The 20,112-nt window shown below is 38.0% G+C and overlaps 1 protein-coding gene across 2 annotated transcripts in view; it reads right to left on the bottom strand.

The window, feature by feature from the left end:
* p4ha3 (prolyl 4-hydroxylase, alpha polypeptide III) overlaps window positions 1-19,876 on the bottom strand; it is a 66,525-nt gene extending 46,649 nt beyond the window's left edge. For both annotated transcript variants that reach the window (XM_067985382.1, XM_067985383.1), the window contains exons 1-7: window positions 19,425-19,876; window positions 15,087-15,241; window positions 10,054-10,277; window positions 6,454-6,603; window positions 3,303-3,354; window positions 1,431-1,585; window positions 687-863 (exon numbers count right to left, since the gene is read on the bottom strand). In XM_067985382.1, coding sequence (XP_067841483.1) covers window positions 687-863; window positions 1,431-1,585; window positions 3,303-3,354; window positions 6,454-6,603; window positions 10,054-10,277; window positions 15,087-15,241; window positions 19,425-19,609 — 1,098 coding nt within the window. In that variant the 5' untranslated portion in view covers window positions 19,610-19,876. The remainder of the gene's footprint in view (window positions 1-686; window positions 864-1,430; window positions 1,586-3,302; window positions 3,355-6,453; window positions 6,604-10,053; window positions 10,278-15,086; window positions 15,242-19,424) is intronic.
* Window positions 19,877-20,112: the final 236 nt, after the last annotated feature.

Below are 20,112 nucleotides of genomic sequence, written 5' to 3'. Positions count from 1 at the left end.
ATATATCCAAGTCAGGATGGTATGGGACTTGGAGGGGAACTTGCAGCAATGGAGTTTACTACTAGTGGAGCTAAAGACAGACTAAGGTTGACTAAGGTTGTACTCCCAAGCATCAGACAAAGAAAATAATGGTCAGAAGGATGAACAGCCATTCAATATGGGACCTTTACACCTATGTGTATTCCTGCCCAGCTGACCCAGACCTTTTTGGGATTGGAGTGATAGTTTGGATGCAAAACCAATATTAAATGCACTTGTACCATGGGGCAAAAGAAAAATCACAACTAAGGAGTCACAAACTGGATGGCGAGGTGGTGAAGGATAAAATACTAGAGCCTAGTCTTCAGTTGCTTCCAAGCCTTTATTTGCAGAGATCCACACGATCCACCCCCTAGATAAGCTCTCATATAAATGGATACATGAGAATCCCCAATTGATACACACCACCTGAATACAATTAACACTCATTGATATGGATACAATTAACATAAGGGTCTATTTGTACTTGGGGTAATTCAGTAATCCTTTGTTAAAATCCTGAATGGAATCACTGAAAATTTTAAGTCCCATCAACATTGGCTTAACATATCCCTTGGTTGCATCATTTTATTGAAGGCCAATGATGATCTGATGATTAATATCGGTAACATTTCAAAAATAAGCAAAGATGCTAGAAGAAACTTTACCCAAGGAGCAGCAATTTCCTTTATCCTCTTTGCCTCGGAATCGCTGATAAAATTGTGGTACAGTACGACATATGGCTTCTGGCTTATAATCTCCTTTTTCACTGGCTGTAGGATCAGGTGTGGACAGAGGTTTGTCTCGTAGGAACAATAAAGTTTTGAATCTTGATAGCGTCTTGGCTAAAATAGAGGGAAACAATAATGAGGAATATAGACTAACAAAAATATTTTTGTGTAAAGCTTTGTGGAAGAAAGACCTTAAACATTAAAAAAGATGAATCTCATATTCTCCATGCAAATAGTCACATTCAATTTAATGAGTTCAAATATTTCACAATACAATCATGCAGTGTCAGGATAGTTCAGAAGCTGTTGTAGTGTTGAACTTAAAGCTGTGCTCAAACCACAATCTGAACTACCAAAGCATGTTGGCATTCTAACACACTAAGGGGTAGTATACATCATCAGGAATAATTTTTTAAAAGGACATTTGGAATTGCTTTCATAAAGTATTTAAAAACAATTGCTAAGATGGCCAATTTGAACAGCTTTGATCCTTTATATAATGCCGAACTGGAATATCAACCACAGATTAGACAATTAGACTGGAAATATAGCTGGACCATAACACTAGACTCAAAAGGAAAAAAGTAAAATAAACTTGCAAAGCCCTCCTGACCCAGAAAGTACTGGAAAGGCCATAAGGTCCAATAAGTCTACATTAGAATCTGGAGGCCATGCTGTTACCTGCGAGCCCAGTGTCTGACACAATGATTCATAGGAGTCTCTTGTAAGCAGATGAGTCACATTTGGTCTTTGAAGCACAACTTCCTTTGGTTCAGATGCTCCCAAGATTTTTTCATATTTCAGTATGTTCTTGGCAATTCTTCTATTGTTTGAGTCTGTTGATGAGAAGCCAGCTAACAAACTCATCTTTGAATAATATTTGAATAAAACAAATGTAGATAAAATGAATATGTTCTTACTGATAAATGGAGGTTTAGTTTAATATGAAGCAGAAAATATAATACATAAAGTTATTTGGAGAAAACAGCACCTTTCATGATGTTATACATAGATTTTCTATGCTAATGATTTACAGACTGTGGTTGCATCATTAATCCATTCCATTGAGAACCACAAGTTATTATCTATAATAGGTTTCCTATCACAGAGTAACCAAACCTTATTTGTAAACCATGGCTATGCTGAAAGATAACCAGACATGTGTGTTAAGTGGCATTGTATTATTTTGAAGTTTGGGCAGAAACCATTGTGACTTCTTGAGGCAGAATGATGCAATTTGTAGAAAGAAAATGTTTCGGTCATGATTACTTCAGCTTTAGCTCGTGGCCAATCAAAATTTGAACTTCTAAAAGTGCCAGCGAGGTGTGCAAAGATCATCATCACCTCAAATAAAACCCACAATGATTACACCAATCATCAGATCAAGTCTTCAAAACTGGTTGTGGTTTGCAACCACACAAAAATACAGTCAACAAAGTTTCAGACCATTCAACTCATTTAGAATTATAGTGTAGGTTTAATTGTGAGTAAATGGGATTTCCACCACACTTCCGACAAAGTTACAGCAGCAGAGTGGGATTGGCTCAGAGGAAATTTCGGGCCTATAGCTGTTTTTGCTTTACTTAACATACAACATTGTCTAATTCTGTGACCCACACTTCGCTTACAGTAAAATAAGTCTACAAGAAACCTATTAAATATTTCAATATAGTGTAACTGGAATTTAAAAAATTTAAATTCCTTGTGAAAAAGTGACCAGGTAAACCTAAGTTCTCAACTGATTCTGGGTTCCTGTTGGTTTTTCCTCAAAGAAAAACTGTAACCTTTTTTTATTAGGAAACCAAAGTGAAAGAATAAGGGCCTTAGTGTAGGACAGCACCAAGACTATAAGGAGTGAAAGAGGAGGCAAGGTAAGTCAGAAAGTACTGATTAGGTGATGTCAAGCTTGACTTTTAAACGCCCGACAATAGTAGTAGGGAGGAAAGACCGGGAAGGTAAGGAATTCCACAGCTTTGAACTTGTGGAAAAGAATGAGCTGGAGTAGGAGACTGTTGATTTCAACACAGCATCGGCATAGAGAGCAAAAACACCTTGTAAGATGGTATAATTACAACTGAGAAGCAAGCAAGTAGAGTTCAGATGAGCACTGACCATAACAGTATTGATAAAATGGAAAGAGCCAACAGAGACTGCAATATAGGGAGAAATTGGAGGCTAGAAGTAAGCGAGGAATCATCAGTCAGATGACAAACTTTTTGTGTACACAGTCCAAGAGTGCCAGTCGTAGTAGCATAGCTTTTGCAAATATTGGAGCAATATTCAAGTCTTGGATGCACATAATTTATAGAGAGCTGTTGAGAAAAAGGGAAGGAAACAGAACTTCTTGGAGGCAGATCTAGCAATGGAGGAAATGTGGGTGTTCCATTTTGAAATCAGAGGACCTTGTGAGGCCAAAAATATCGATCGATGAAGAAGATGAAAGGTGAAGCCATCAAAAAATAAGAAGCGGTGGCTTTGGCTAGGCTTGATGATTGACACGTACAAACAGTATCTTAGCAAAATGGAAGGAAATAAGATTTTAGCAGCACATACCAAGCTGTAGTAACTCTTTAGATAGGGTCACTGCATAACTGACATTTCCTGTCTGAAAAACAATACATGAGCAACATGAAACCATTTTTCCTTTTTCTCATATATTAAAACATTTTGTTTCAGTTATTGTCTGAAAAGTAATAATATAATACCTATTTAAGCTGTTCTGAAATACATCCTGGTATTTGGAAAAATGTGAAGATATGCAGAACATTTAAAGGAGGAAAGCCTATATATATATATATAAAATAGAGAAGCATATTTTACTGAAAGTACTTCCATTTTAAGTACTCAATTTCAAGTCTCTGCTAGCACACTGTTCTGCTCTGATGATGCATGCTATGGAAGGCATGGGCGGCAGAATTAATCTCCAGGAACCAGAGACCTATGAGGTGATCCAGATATACTCAAGGCGGGTACTGGGTATTGAGCTGTTACTAGTTGTTTCTGATGCTGATGCCTGTGAAGCACCTTCCAAGCTTGTCTAGAGCACCTACTTTGGTATCAATGAATGGGGACACTCTAGGGTGCACAGGGCCACCCTTGTAGCCTACATTATTGGAGCAACTCTTGGTGGAAGTAGAGAATGGAAATAATGGGTGCCCATGATAATAAAAATAGAAATAGCTCACATCAGGCAGATGATACATTCTTCTTCTTTTAATGTAACAGAGACAGGGAAGCACTTTGTACTGTTGCACTATCCCTAAACTTTTCTAAGAGAATCAAAAAGCAAATCTTCACATAAGACAAAATGAATACAATCTCCCAATCAACAAAACATGCCATTGTAACAGGTTACACAGCACAACACAAATGGGGCAAAATCAACTGCCAGTGAAAAAGAGAAGCTATGAGAGCCATAGCATTTTACACATGTTCTTCTAACAGCATCTCAAACCCTCAATGGTACAGCCCTCTAATGCATCCTAGCCTCTGTCTTATATCCTATAACATCATATTATCTGTCAAATTATATTATCTCTTCTCATTTGCTCATTTCTCCTCAGAATGCCCAATTAATATTTATTTTCATCACAATGCAAAGTGTCTGAACATTTCTTTGCCATTTTTAAACTAGCAATGAGACTAGTAAACAACCAATTGGGCCCAATGGCCTGCTTCTATGCTGTAGTTTCGATGTAACTCGATGTAACTGAAACAACCTCAGAAATGCCTTAAATGTCAGGTGCAGCTACTAACCTGAGCTTGTGCCTCGCAGTAACAGAAAGTGATCAAGAAAAACTAATAGGAGGGCACAAAATTAGAACTGCAATAAGAAAAATGCTATGAGTTGTTATGCAGAACTCCAATTTTTACACAGCTACCATGTAGCAAAAGCCTAAACACAGATGCATGTGCTTTCAAAGGGAGCTTTATCTCCTAAACCATTACAGACATATATAAGTTTATTAATAAACAGTCAGTCTCCTGTGGTGTTGCACACGGGAATGAAGACCAAGTCTTCAGTTGAAGTGAGATTTGGAGGGCAGGGGATAATTTGACTAGGACACACAAGACATAATTCAGTCTCATTTTAAAACAATACATTCTTAATTATTTTTAAATAATATTTTGATTTATATTATTTATAGTTAATTAGAAAATCAAACAGCAATTTGGGAAGCAGAAATGTAAAATTATTTTGAGTATAGGAGTTTCTCTGGGAGACACAAAACCGAGGTGCTACAGTACCACCACTGGCAGGAGGGTGCATTACAGCACAAGTTTACATGTGTAAACAATTTTACAACACCAAGTTATAGTCCAACAATTTTATTTTTAATCCCACAAGCTTTCGGAGGCTTCCCCCTTCCTCAGGTGGTGTGGAAAACCACCTGAGGAAGGGGGAAGCCTCCGAAAGCTTGTGGGATTAAAAATAAAATTGTTGGACTATAACTTGGTGTTGTAAAATTGTTTACAATTGTCAACCCCAGTCCATCACCGGCATCTCCACATCAAGTTTACATGGGTAGTTTCCATTATAAATATAGATGTAGGAATTTATAATGGAAAAAGTTGGCAACAGGAAGCAAAGTTTTCTAGACAGGAACTTGCACAAACAAAAGATTTTTAATATGTTATAGATATATATTAATGATGATTTTTGGGTTAAAGGTGTATAAAATAATTTATATTCAGTAGAAACAATAGTTGGCTGTGTTTGTTGGTTACAGGCTGCAACTCCCTACCTGATATGATCAGTTTTCTGTACGTTCAATGAGTTCTATATTTTGCTCCTCTTGTGCTCTACTACATTCAGCTTCATGGGCTATAATTTGAAAATATATTACTTTCTTGAAGAGTCAACAAAAATAACAACAATTTGCATTTATATTACATAGAATTTACAGCACTGAAACAGGCCATTCGCCCCAAGAGGTCTTTATGCTCCACACGAGCCTCCTCCCACCTTACTTCATCTCACCCTATCACCATATCCTTCTATTCCTTTCTCCCTCATGTACTTATCTAGCTTCACCTTAAATACATCTATGTTATTCGACTCAACCACTTCATGTGGTTGCAAGTTCCACATTCTCACCACTCTCTGAGCAAGGAAGTTTCTCCTGAATTTTTTATTGGATTTATTAGTGGACACATCTTCTCTACATCTACCCTATCAAATTCCTTCATAATTTTAAAAACCTCTTTCAGGTCACCTCTCAGTCTTCTCTTTTCTAGAGAAAAGAGCCCCAATGTGGTATCATTTCAGAAAGCTTTTCTCTTAGTATGGATACAGCAGCAGAACTAATGTACCAATATAGCACCTTTAACGTAGTAAAACGTCCCAAGGTGCTTCCCACTTTAAAATCATTGGGATGCAGCTTCTTTTCTGTAGTAAACAGGAGTGCTCTTAGGAAACCTCAAACCCCTTTCCAATATCAAAACTATTTTGTTTGCTACCACTAGAACACCATAGCTCACAAGTGTTACTGTCAAATGTGAGTTATAAGCTTAAGATCAACAAACTCAGTGCAGGCTGGAAATCAACCCTATATGATCAAGCTTCTCACTGAAGTATCACTAAGCTATCAAGGGAGTTTAATCACTAATTATTTAAACACTTTTCACATGCAGTCAGGTATTTTGTTTTCAATATTTGTTCTCTCCCACCAAACAAATTCAATTTTCGGCATGTACTGCTTACCATGTAATGGGAAAAGGCCAGATAATCAAGAGCTTCCTCAAGACTTCCTTGGTCCTCAGTGTTCCAAATTCCTATACTTTGTCGGAAAAGAGTGACTGCTTCTTCCAGCCATATAATTGAGTGATAGTAGTCACCTATATCATAGGCAACCTGGGAACATAACACGTAAAATGCAAATTTAAATATATATTTTACAATGGTCATCATAATACCTGGTGAGTGTACAGGAAAGTTATATAAGAATGCTTTTCTTTAAAGTTATATAAGGCTATATAAGAATGTTTTATATATAAGGTCATATAAATATGCTTGTTATATCATATTGCTTTTTATATATGTCTATATAAGGATACTTTTTACATATGTCTATATAAGAATGCTTTTTGTATAAGGTTATACAAGGATGTTTTCTATAAAGTTAGATAGGTTATATAAGAATGTTTTATGTATAAGGTCATATAAATATGCTTGTTAAGTTATGTAATATCAGAATGCTCTTTATATAAGTCTATATAAGAATGCTCTTCATATAAGGCTATATAAGAATGTTTTTTATATATGGTTATACAAGAATGCTTTTATATAAAGTTAGATGTGGTTATATAACAATGTTTTATCTATAAGGTCATATAAGTATGCTGGTTATGTAATATTATATCAGATTGTTTTTTTAAAAGGCTATACAAGAATAACATTTTTCAATACATGCATTCAAAAATGTCACTTTTAAGATGGCCTTTGTTTGTTGTGAAATTCACATGGATTTGAAATTGGACAAAAACAGTAAAATCAAGGTTTCAAATAATTGCTCTTAGTTGTATGCATGTTCAGAAACCAAAGAAGTGCATCAGATACTCAGGTAACATTTTAATAACTGTGAAACTCCTAATTCAGTTTACTCATGGACTCTGGACAAGCTGTTGCTATATTACACTATCTATAGATCGCAACAATGCTACTAGTTTGGCTGTTTTAGTGTTATGCCGTATACCTCAAGTACCGGCAAATGCAGTGTGAAATTTAGAACTGTATGTGGAATTTCATTATCATTTGACGTAAGGGTGGGAAATTGTCAGATGTGAGAGTAGGCACACTGGTAAAACATGTTAGCAGTGGGAAGAAAAAAAAATCCAGACAATTTCTGTAAACATGAAAGTATAAAATAAAGTGCAACCACTCAGTGAAGTTATTCACCACATCCATAGTTAAACTGAACCATAACATCAGTGAGAAACAAAAGCAAAGTAATCACACATCTGTCATCCATTTTGTTTACTATGAGCCAGATCCAGTTCACTCTGTCATATTCAAGCTGCTCCTGTCCTGATCAATGTTGGTAGCACAAGTGAACACATGATTCTGCTGCAAGTACTTTTTCAAAAAAAAAGTCTGATTTATTGCAAAGTTTATAATTCCTTTATTTTATCAGGGAACTATTTGGATGTGATCCCAAATTGGGATTTGCTTGGATTTCTGATTCAGATTGGATGCATTTTCCTTTAATTGATGGGAGTGTTAAAGAAAATGATAATCCTGATCAATCAAGTGAAGGTCTAATTAAATAAAAAGAAATATAATTATATATTTTTATTAAAAGGACATTTACATCAATATGCAACTAAACTGAGCCTCCAACACATGCACAAAATAATCCCCATGTCTATGATTGAGAGCAGATGGATTCACAATGGAAAACACACCACTGATCTTATGTTGGTAAATTGGAAACCACTTCATTTAGTAAAAACAACTTGAAAGTAAGTTTGTTACAAAGTCAATTCAGAAACAGATCGAAAACCATTCAGTTTATTTGTTCAAGAACAATTAATTTGTGTTAGCTATGGAAATCCAGTCAGAACCCATCATCTTCACTGCCACTGGGACATTTTATGCAAAACTGTGCAGCAAATCATGCTGATTTGATGAAAATGAATAGATGGAAAATCTTGTGCGGACCACTGAGCTCCACACCCAAATTCCTGATATACCCTCCCGGAACTCAAAAAATCTGTGAAATTATCCACAGAATCTTGCAATGCCGTAAATTACTTGCCTTAACAAATAGCTGGTTATAAAGTATCTCATCAAGACACCCAATGATGCATTAATGTATGATCTATTGAACAAGTATAAATGGTTCCTTCTTGTGCTAATTTACTCATTAAAATTTATTTGGTTTTAATACACTGTTGTCCTTCTTTATTTAACATACTTCAGTACCAAGAATTATTTAGCAGAGTTATTCTATCTGTAACTCAATAATACTTTCTTAACATGAACACAAACATTCAGAATACGAAATATGTTTTGAAAATTAGAAGCTCTCGTGAAAGTTTCATTTTTAAAAATCTATATTTTTTAAATTATGAGGTTATGATAAATACATTAAATATGGGATATAAATTCATTTTGGGTGGTAATGCAAAATGGGTGGTAGCGAATTGGTGGCCGAGTTTTGCACGCTGCTCGATTTTTTACTTCAATGGAAAACTGCGCAGATTCACTAACACCTGTTCTGCATACCGCCCAAGACAAATCCATACCTCTAATGTCTAGAAATGAAAAACCATGGGGTAGATTTTCAACTTGCCGACTGGGTGTGCAACTGGTGTTGTAGATTAGCCGATTGGTATAGAAATCGCCCGATTTTCATTTCCACTGATTTAACCAGGTTGAAAATCTACCCCATCTCTCTAGACACAATATTTTTTTTAAATTCAAAAATGGTTTCAGTGATCAGTTTTCTCTTCTTGGTTGTGCTCACATGAAATTGTTGACACAGAATCAGTTGGATTACAGAGGAGGGAGGAAGGAATAAACATTCTCCCAACCTAGGAGTCTGGAGAGTATAGAACTAGGGGGCATAATCTCAGGATAAGGGGTTAGCCGTTTAAGTCTGAGATGAAGAGGAATTTCTTCACTCAGAGGGTTGTGAACCTTTAGAATTCTCTACCCCAGAGGGCTGTGAATGCTGAGTCGTTGAGTATATTCAAAGCTGAGATAATTAGATTTTTGTACTCTAGGGGAATCAAGGGATATGGGAATCGGGCAGGAAAGTGAAGTTGAAGTTGAAGATCAGTCATGATCTGATTGAATTGTGGAGCAGGCTCGAGGGGCCGTATAGCCTACTCCTGCTCCTATTTCTTATGTTCTTTTGTAAGTCCCCACTTTTCAGGGGTTACAATATCAGATTAGTTTTCAAATGTTGATATTTTCATTTCTGCTGACCAGAATGGAAATTATACATTTTACGGTATATCATTGTTTACAAGACAACGGCAACTGTGCAACTACCACCATCTTGAATAGCAGATGAAAGTGGGCAAACAATCCAGTTTGGTTAACTAATGCATGCATGTAGAATAGGTAAACATGAAAACACTTTGCAACGAAACATGCTCAGCTGGTAAAGTACACCACAAACATATCATCGACAACAATAAATGAATGTCAGAGAATCTTATTCTGCAGATGCACCAATGCCTTTTGAGTATATTCAATAGAAAGAAGAAAGTCACAGTATTCCAAAAAAACACAAGACTCAAAATTGTGCGTTTTTTTTTAAGAAAAATCAAATTCTTTTCATCTATGTTTACATACCTTTCCAATTTGAAAACAGTCATCTGCTGAAAGGGTACTGGAGAGACTTGGCCTGTAGATATTGGAAACGCCTTCTCCAGCCACCTGCAGAAACTCCCCTTTGACTAATCCCTTTGTGCTTAGGGCGTACACATCCTGCAGCCTCATCAAACCTTTGGCAGCTCCCTCTAGGTCTTCAGCTTTTGGGAGCTTTGCCTCGATTTTCCCATAATCAACCTTTAGTGCTGAATGCAGTGTTGGAATGAGTGTCCGTTCACCTTATTGGAGATCTTTTTGCATAGGATTTACATTTTACAGTTGTCTCATTCTGCAGCTGGTGAAAATATGTGGCATTTATTGCTATGTAAACTTAGAGCCAGTTCAGAGTGGGAAACCAAATTTTTGGGCTGGGTGTACAAAACCACAGGTATTAAAAGAAGTGAAACAGATTATGTGATCTGACAGTATAAATGTCACACAAAGAGGCAGTCTCTTACTCTACAGTGCTATCTTCTGAAGAATGTTATTTAATTAATTGATTTTAAGGCATTTTTGTCTGATAATTTAGTTGTTGTGGTAATAATAAAGGTTTTAGTGATATTTTCTCCCCACAACATGATGCCTAACTGCAGTTAATTATCACTTGATGTTTCAACCATGTGATATTTAGAATCATTTTTTTTCATTCAAATTTCTCTCTTCCTCTCGTGAAGGTGCTGACTTATGCTGGAGTATAATTCTATGGGTGAGACTCTGGTGCTTTACCAAAGTAGTCATTCTACACGTGTGAGCCTGCAGAGCGAGTGTTGGCAGCCTTTTCAGCCTTCAAGGGAATCACGGTCCAACCTGTTCTTCCCTGATGACCACATACACGCACTTCCAGTGTAATTAACTGAATAATATACAGCAGCCATCTTCTCCCCTAGCACAGGAATGTAGGGAACAACTGTAGCTGCCCCAACACCGCTGCAGCTGAGATTAGTCAGCAGACCAGAGACTGAACTTCAGACCTTCCTGGTCTGTGCAGATCAATTCTACATTGGGCATTGCCCTTACTAAGCCTTCGGAGAAGCCCAGAACACATTTAAACGACAACCCCAAGAAGCAGAGAATGTACAACAACAACTTTCATTTCTACAGTGCCTTTAACGTCGTAAACCGTCCCAAGGTGCTTCACAGGAGCGTTATCAAACAAAATTTGACACCAAGCCACATAAAGAGGTAGTAGGACAGGTGACCAAAACCTTGATCAAAGAGGTAGGTTTTAAGGAGCGTCTTAAAGGAGGAGAGAGAGTTAGAGGCAGAGAGGTGTAGGGAGGGAATTCCAGAGCTTAGGGTCTAGGCAGCTGAAGGCACGGCCACCAATGGTGGAGTGATTAAAATCGGGGATGTGCAAGAGGCAAGAATTGGAGGAGCGCCGAGATCTTGGAGGGTTGTAGGGCTGGAGGAGGTTACAGAGATAGGGAGGAGCAAGGCCATGGAAGGATTTGAAAACAAGGATGAGAATTTTAAAATCGAGGCGTTCCTGGACCGGGAGCCAATGTAGCATCTTGTTTTCATTATAAGTCGTGACATCAGTATTAAACATTGTGATTTCAAGTTGAGCTGACTGTTCCCTATAATTGAATATGAACTCATTGCTTTTGACATTTGGTCAAAGTGTCAGTCAGTAACACTCAGGAGCTATATATAATCACTTGTTTTGTGTGGTTAATAAGATTTTACTTTAAGAGGGATGCACTGTATTTTGTTGGTTATGTGTTGATGATTTGAGGATGTATTCTTCCCATTAACCCATTTCTTTGGTATAAAGCAAAACAGACCAAGAAGAAAACTTAATTTTGCACCTGAGGTCCACTTGTTGATATAATAAAGTTATTAGCTAAAGTTGGCCGACAATCACAATTTAAGAAATAAGATTGACAGATCTAATGTCATAAATATATATATATATTTACACAAAGGCTGCATTGTTAAAATGGAGAATGCGGCATTTGTGGTACAATGCTGTTTTTGATATCTCAAATTTTTTGTTCTGCAGACTTGTTTGATGAGGTGAATGACCTCATTGCATTGGGAATGATGTCATTTGTACCATATGTATGCAAACATACTGACGTTTTCCATATGTGCTATTGCCTTTCAGTAGTGAAGATTTAATGTGGGTTCCTTTGCATTTAGGTTGGTGAGCTTCAGGTGCAAATAGCCACATGGGAATACAATCCTTAGATGTGGGGATGGTGCCAGAGGACTGGAGAATTGCAAATGTTACACCCATGTTCAAAAAAGGGTGTAAGGATAAACCCAGCAACTACAGGCCAGTCAGTTTAACCTCGGTGGTGGGGAAACTTTTAGAAATGATAATCCGGGACAAAATTAATAGTCACTTGGACAAGTGTGGATTAATTAAGGAAAGCCAGCATGGATTTATTAAAGGCAAATTGTGTTTAATTAACTTGATTGAGTTTTTTGATGAGGCAACAGAGAAGGTTGATGAGGGCATGTGGTTGATGTGATGTATAAGGACTTCTGAAAGGTGTTCGATAAAGTGCCACATAATAGGCTTGTCAGCAAAGTTGAAGCCCATGGAATAAAAAGAGCAGTGGCAGCATGGATACGGTATTGGCTAAGTGAGAGGAAACAGAGAGTAGTGGTGAACGGTTGTTTTTCGGACTGGAGGAAGGTATACAGTGGTGTTCCCCAGGGGTCAATACTGGGATCACTGCTTTTCTTGATATATATTAATGACTTGGACTTGGATGTACAGGGCACAATTTCAAAATCTGCAGATGATACAAAACTTGTAGTGTACTGAACAGTGAGGAGGATAGTGATAGACTTCAAGAGGACATAGACAGGCTGGTGGAATGGGCGGACACATGGCAGATGAAATTTAACACATAGAAATGCGAAGTGATACATTTTGGTAGGAAAAATGAGGAGAGGCAAAATAAACTAAAGAGTACAATTCTAAAGGGGGTGCTGAAATCGTTGATGTGGCAGGGCAGATTGAGAAAGTGGTTAAAAAAGCATACGGGATCCTGGGCTTTATAAATAGAGGCATAGAGTACAAAAGCAAAGAAGCTATGTTGAACCTTTATAACACACTGGTTCGGCCACAAATGGAGTATTGTGTCCAATTCTGGGCACCGATCTTTGGGAAGGATGTGAAGGCCTTAGAGAGGGTGCAGAAAAGATTTACTAGAATGGTTCCAGGGATGAGGGACTTCAGTTACGTGGATAGATTGGAGAAGCTGGGGTTGTTCTCCTTAGAGCAGAAAAGGTTAAGAGGAGATTTGATAGAGGTGTTCAAAATCACGAGGGGTTAGACAGAGTAAATGGAAAGAAACTGTTCCCATTGGCAGAGGACACAGATTTAAGGTAATTGGCAAAAGAACCAAAGGCGACATGAGGAAAAACTTTTTTATGCAGCGAGTAGTTATGATCTGGAATGCACTGCCTGAAAGGGTGGTGGAGGCAGATTCAAACATGGCTTTCAAAAGGGAATTGGATAAGTACTTGAAGGAAAAAAATTTGTAGGGCTATGGGGAAAGGGCAGGGGAGTGGGACTAGCTGGATTACTCTTGCAGAGATCCGGCACGGGCTTGACGGGCTGAATGGCCTCCTTCTGTGCTGTAACCATTCTATGAATTCTATTCTATGATTTAGCTTATATAGAAGATCTAACTACAGACCATCATAGTCAAATCTACAATTATTGCTTAATTACACATTCGCTAACAATGTGCTATGTGTACATGTTGAAGATTTAGTTTATTAAAATATTTTACTATAAAAATAGTTTGTTAATATTGTCAACCTATTTCATTCAGATACCAGGGATGAGAAACTATAGTTATGAGGAGAGACTTGAGATATTGGGACTTTTTCAATTGGAGCAGAGAAGGAGTTTTAACAGAGGTTTTTAAAATTGTAAAGGGTTTTTATAGGGTGAAGAGGGAAAGACTATTTCCTCTGATTGGGGAGTCAGTGAAGAGAGGTCATCAATTTAAAATAGCCACTAAGAGAGTGAGAAGATAAGTTAGGAGAAATTTATTTATGCGGAGGGTGTTGGAGTATGGATTACTTTGCCAAAAGTAATAGTTGAGACAGAGACCATTGTATCTTTTAAGAGAAGAGTGGTTAAATATTTGAAGCAGATACAAGGCTATGGTGAAGGGGCAATGGATTGCTCTAGCAAAGAGCCAGCACAGACCTGATGTGCTGAATGGACTCTTTAGGTGCTACAAAGTTCTATAGTTCTATATTGATCTCAACTTACTCAATCAATGTTCAAGTTTCAGGACACAGATAAATAGCAATACACTCGAACGGTACTGTATATTCTTGATCAACGAGCATAAGCATAACTTACTGCTAGTAGTTGAGATTCTGGTATGGTAACCTAATGGTTTTGGTCCGTACTAGCAGCCTGGAGGTCACGAGTTCAAATCCCACCATAGCAAATTGTGGGTTAGAACCAGAAAAAAAACCATGAAAGCTGCCAGATTTTTGTAAAAACTCCAACAGGGAAGGGTACCTGCTACCCCTACCCAATCTGGCCTACAAGTGACTCCAACCACCACATCCCAAAAGGGCATTTAAAAAAAAAACTTGAACAGGCTAATTGTACCACTCCAATGTATTATCACCATATATTAAAGGCATGTTAAAACAAAAAACGACTACCCAGTAACGATTGTTCATTTTCACTGCTTGGTCTGTAGTAAGGTAGAGAAGCAATCTGTTTCCAACTCTGCAACCACAGGAGCTGCCACTTCATGGAGCATGAAAACCAAAAAGCTTCAAACCCACAGAGCCTCGAAGTAAGAGCCATAGGTACAGCAAAGTGCTAATGCCTGACTGCAACGCAATAGTGGCATTGTATAAGAACAGTCCGAAACTAAAGCACTGAAAATTCTTTCTGTAATTAGAGCAGAAAATCAATTTAATGAAGTTTTTACCATGCTATATTTAATAATATAGTTGTACATTAATTATAATCACATTTTGAATGAGACAAAAAAAATTAATATTGAAACTTAAGCATTTACCTTGGATATTCTCTATGGCTTCATTGCTATATACAATATTTTGCCAGTCACTCTGCAACCTCTTTATAAGGGTGAAGGCAAACAAAGGGTTTGATATTGCTGTTACAGGTTCCTGATAAACATTATTGTGCAGTGCCTTTATTTTTTCATAAAATCTGTAATTCAAAAAAATTGAGAAGATCTGTAACAGGAGAAACAAAATAATTTGAAATAGATAATGAACTAATTTGGTAAACCCCTTTCATTGAAAACCAAGTGGCTAGTATCTCTCGAACAATCTGAACAACAATAATGAAATGAGAGATGGACAAAACCAGAATGCAACATACTACAAGAACAACATCTGGTATTTATATAGTACTCCTCAAATAAAGGATGTCTCAATGAATTTTACAATGCAGAGAGATGAACACTTAGCAGAAAAATCTAGGAATTTAATCAGGATAGGTAAGACTGAAAGTCCTAATGAGATGGGTTTTGAGGAGACTTCTGAGGACAGGGAGGGAGATAGTAGGGTCACGTGTTATTGGGAGAGAATTCCAAAGTGCAAAGGTGTAGTGACTGAATGATTGGCCTGTGTATTGTAATGGAGTGAAAAAGAGCGGGAGAAGCAGTAACCCAGAGACAGTGAGGCAGAAGGTGCAGGCAAGGATATATGGCTGGAGGAGATTGTTCAACACTTGTAAAAGGACTTGAAGATGAGGACAAGGATCTTAAAGTTGATCACCTAGGACAACAGGGAGCCAGTCGAGCTTGACAAGGATGGGAGTGATTGGTTTCAATGACTTTGTGCTGGAGAGGACATTGTCGCAGGGTTTTGAAGAGAAGAGTTTTTGAGAATTAAGTCATCTAGGTGATGAAGTCATGCGTAATGATTTCAGCAGCAGTGGGGGAGAGGTTGGGGAGTAGGTGAGCAATGGCACAGCATCAGGCCAGATAGGGGATGAAAAGCTCGGCTCAGGGTAAAACAGTACACTTGTGTGGCGCACTGTCAAATTCAATGTGAGAACAATCAAATAGGTTGATGGTGTGGAATTAGAAGCTAGTGGAAGCCAAAAAGGATGGCTTTGTTTTTGTCAATGTGGAGCTGAAGGAAATTTCAACTAATCCAGGACTTGAGTTCAGACAAGCAGTCAGAAAGAATAGCAACAACCCTTGGAGTTGATGGTGGTGACAGAGAAGTAGAGTTGAATGCCATCCATGTACAAGTAGAAGTTTATTCTACTGTTGTGGATGATGTTGCTAGGAGACAACATGTAAATAATGAACAGGAGAGGAGCAAGGATTGAGCGCTGGAGCACACCACAGATCACCATGGAGATATGGGTGAAGATACTATTTAAAGAAGAAGTAATAATTGCATGGGGAAAGATATTAGCACAGGGCTCTGCAGAGTGATGTGCAACACAAGACTATAATGATCCAATATATTAAACAGACTACACAACACCAGCAGCCTCCAGAGAATAGAATCATAAGTGACAGAATTCCCAGGGGCTGGAGATGAGGAGAGGATGAAAGCAGCCTCCTGTTCTAGGATTGCCCCGGGTTCCAAGAGGAGGAGGACAAGGAGATGAAAGGGGGAAAAATGAAGTTCCAGAGTGAAATTATAACCTTTATAACAAGGGCCATAGAACTGCACAACCCCCACTCCCCCCCCCCCCACCTTTCACCACTATCAAACTCGAAATTTCTTTTGCTGAGGGACCCCATCCAAATTTGCAGCCTAGGCCATATGATCAGACTAGGGCTTTTGGGACTGTTAATAATAATAAGAATAGGACCTACTCTTCATTCAGGCAGACGGAGACCAGAGTTACTGCAGTCAAAGAGTCTGAAAGGCTGATATAACATTTGGATTTGAATGTTTTTAATTTACTTGAAGGCCATTTCCTGACAACACTGCTTCTCATGAGACTGCTGTGAATGTGTCAGAGTAATGGCTCATTATTTTCCACATAGTAATTGGACTGGTGATGTAATGTTAGCTGTGGGAATTTTCTTTATTTTGTAGCCAAAGAAATTGGAGCACAAGAGATGCTATTAGCCGAATCAGTAAAGCTAGAACCAAATTTATTCTTGTCTAAATTAATTCATCCCCAAATTGGTCCCCAAAGCCATAGTCAAATGAAGGAGAACCAGTATTGACCAGAATAATCAAACCATCCTAAATGTAATAATGGGAGATATCGGTGAAGATATCTGGACACCTGCCAATGCCTCTTGGTTGCCAATTGTTATCATGTTGTATTCTTTAAAACTGGTGATTGGGAACAGATAGATTTGGCAGAAGAAGAACATATTCCAAGTGTGCTATATATTGATCCATTAGATTGTTAGTTTCTATCCACTCCAAAATATGTAAGAGGTAAATCAACTTCAACACAAAATTTTGTCCATCTCTGATCTAACTGAAGGAAAACCTCAGCTCTTCATTGAAAATATTCTGACAGGGATTTAAAGTATCTGGGCGAGGAAAACAAGTGGCACATTAAGTGGTGCAATAATATGAAAGAGACTCTTCTTCAAGTCTATTTAAAATGGTTGGCAGCAATCTGTCTCTTACCAACAGCTTTACAGAATATAAGGGGAACTGAAAGATACTGTTAAGCTCAGGTGGCATTATATCCTCAGTGTGCATTTTCTGTTAAATCTCTCATGTTGCATAAAGCAAAGAAACCTACCAGAAAGCTTGCTTTCCTGTCATCCCCTCCTTCTCCATCCCAGCCAGCATGGCTGCTTTCCAGACAATGAATAACTGAGGTTGAACTTAAAATAAGATGACTCACAACCATACCAAAGAGTTGTATTAAAAAAAATAGGAGTATCCCTAATGTGCTATGCACTAATATCTACATCTAAATTATTTTCAATTTCTGCTTCCATGAAATATATAACAAATAGTGCAACCACAAAGTATGCAAAGAATTCTTCGCCTCAGATGTCTGACTGCTTGTTTGATTTCAAGTCATGGATGAGCTGGAACTTTCTCTAGCTTAACACTGGAGAGACTGAACTTTGACTCCTGCCAGATACTCTGACCTAGAAATTCAATGATGCTGCACCCGTTTTACATGCATAATGCAGGTGCAAAAGCTCCAGCATGGTGGGCAAGGGTACACCGCCATATTGGTATAGGTATTGGAAGGAAAGGTAGCAAATGAAGAAACACAGTAGAGTAGCCAGATTCATAGTGGAAAGTAAAAGTGCGTCATTCCCCAATAACAGTTGCTTTACCATCCATCCTAAAACCTTTAGTTGCCAATCCCACTTTACTGGGCAGAGTTACAAGTTTTATTTAACACAGCAGATTTATAAACAATTTTACAACTCTGTAGACAATGAGCAGGAGGAAGTGGAATAAGACAGCATGTACAGTGTCAGTTCTTTTCATTTGCAGGAAGCCTCGGGCATAAAGCAAACCAGTCCAACCAACAGTACATCTGTCATCTGTAAAATTGGAAGCATCTATGGTGATGGACATCAGACATCAGCCTCTGCTGCAGCTGCCAGCATCATAAAGACTCCCACCGCACCAGGTATTCAGTTTTTAATGGTATTCAACATCTTAAAATAGCATATAATTACGAAGAATTACAAGAATGTACAGCACAGAAACAGGCCATTCTCTCTAAATTGGTATGAGATACAACCTGGCGCATCCTGTTAACTTCAGATAAACACGTCACAGAAGACATGAAGGTTTATCAACCAGCGATATCAATAAACGTCTATCAGTGCCAGCAAAATCGTTGGCTAGAACAGAAATAAATCATAACCAGTACCGACTAAGTCACAGATATTTACAGTCTCAGGAATTTGCCAAGAACTTACGTCAGATCTGATAGTCCTGCGCTCTTAAAGGTGGATAGAATTGTAGCGTTGTGTGCTTTTTGTAAATAGAGAAGCTTCATTGTAGAATTTTAATCTTTTAAAATCATTCTGCGCCAATACTACATTTTTTTCAGTTTTAGCCTTATAAGGATGTGTGATATAAGTTTTATATTTTATAAGTTTTATATCTTTTAAGTGCCCTGTTCCGATAAGCTTTTCTAATACAACTTCAAACTAGGTTCAGAAAAGAACTATTGCAAACGTAACATGATAGAAAACAGATGCCCACTAGTCTGCGAAAATAAACCCAAATAAGTAACGAAAGGATAAAAGTTACATTAATAAAACGTTGCACCGTGAATGAAAGAATAACCGGAATTTCTAGGACAGTGTTCACCAATCTTCAGGTAGAGTACTAAAACATTTTTAAAAACTCTTTATTTCTAATACTGGGTTTACTTTTAATGCCAAATCGATTTAATTGCGTGCAAATTAAAACCTTACCGTTTCAGATCGTCCATTCTGTAGATCTCGTTTTCAATATAAGTCTGTAAATTTTGCAAAAGCGCCTTTTCCACGGCAATTTCTTCCTGGATGTTAACGACAGAGGTGTACAGGTCCCCTCGAGTTAGTGACAGTAAGGAGCCGCTCACCAAGTACAGTAATAGTGAGGGCAGCAACAATAGCATTTTGTAATCGTTCAACCGCAGTATCGCAGCTCAAGAGACCACGTCAGGCGGCCTGAACTTATTCTCCAGATAATAGTTCAGCCAACACACTAGTGTTCCTTGGTGGAAACATACGTTGATGTTCGTTTGCTCAATATTTTAAAAGTGGGATCGTGTTTCCAGACCAGATCGTTGAGACGGACCAACATTCTCCTTTTCAGGATTCATATTCCCCACACATTCCAATGAAAAAGGTCATTTTGTTGAGTTACCGCTGGAGAGAAAGGCAGCTGTATCCACAGAGAGAAAGAGGGAAAAGGGGAGGGAGAGAATATTATCTCACTAGTGTCTGACTGAACTTTGGCTCTGACTTTTCAGTGGGAATCAATCCCACTGACGTCAAGGGACTGGGGGAATGGTGTACAATATTCGCAGGGAATTGATGAATGGAGGGTGAGGGCAATGAGTTCATAAAGGGTCTCCGCTCAATTCAGGGCTGGGGCTTGCTGCAGTGCGCTAAAGCA

The sequence above is a fragment of the Heptranchias perlo genome, chromosome 6 (assembly GCF_035084215.1).
Source record: "Heptranchias perlo isolate sHepPer1 chromosome 6, sHepPer1.hap1, whole genome shotgun sequence".
In the NCBI taxonomy this organism is placed as follows: domain Eukaryota; kingdom Metazoa; phylum Chordata; class Chondrichthyes; order Hexanchiformes; family Hexanchidae; genus Heptranchias; species Heptranchias perlo.
This window is presented reverse-complemented; position numbering and strand designations above follow the sequence as displayed.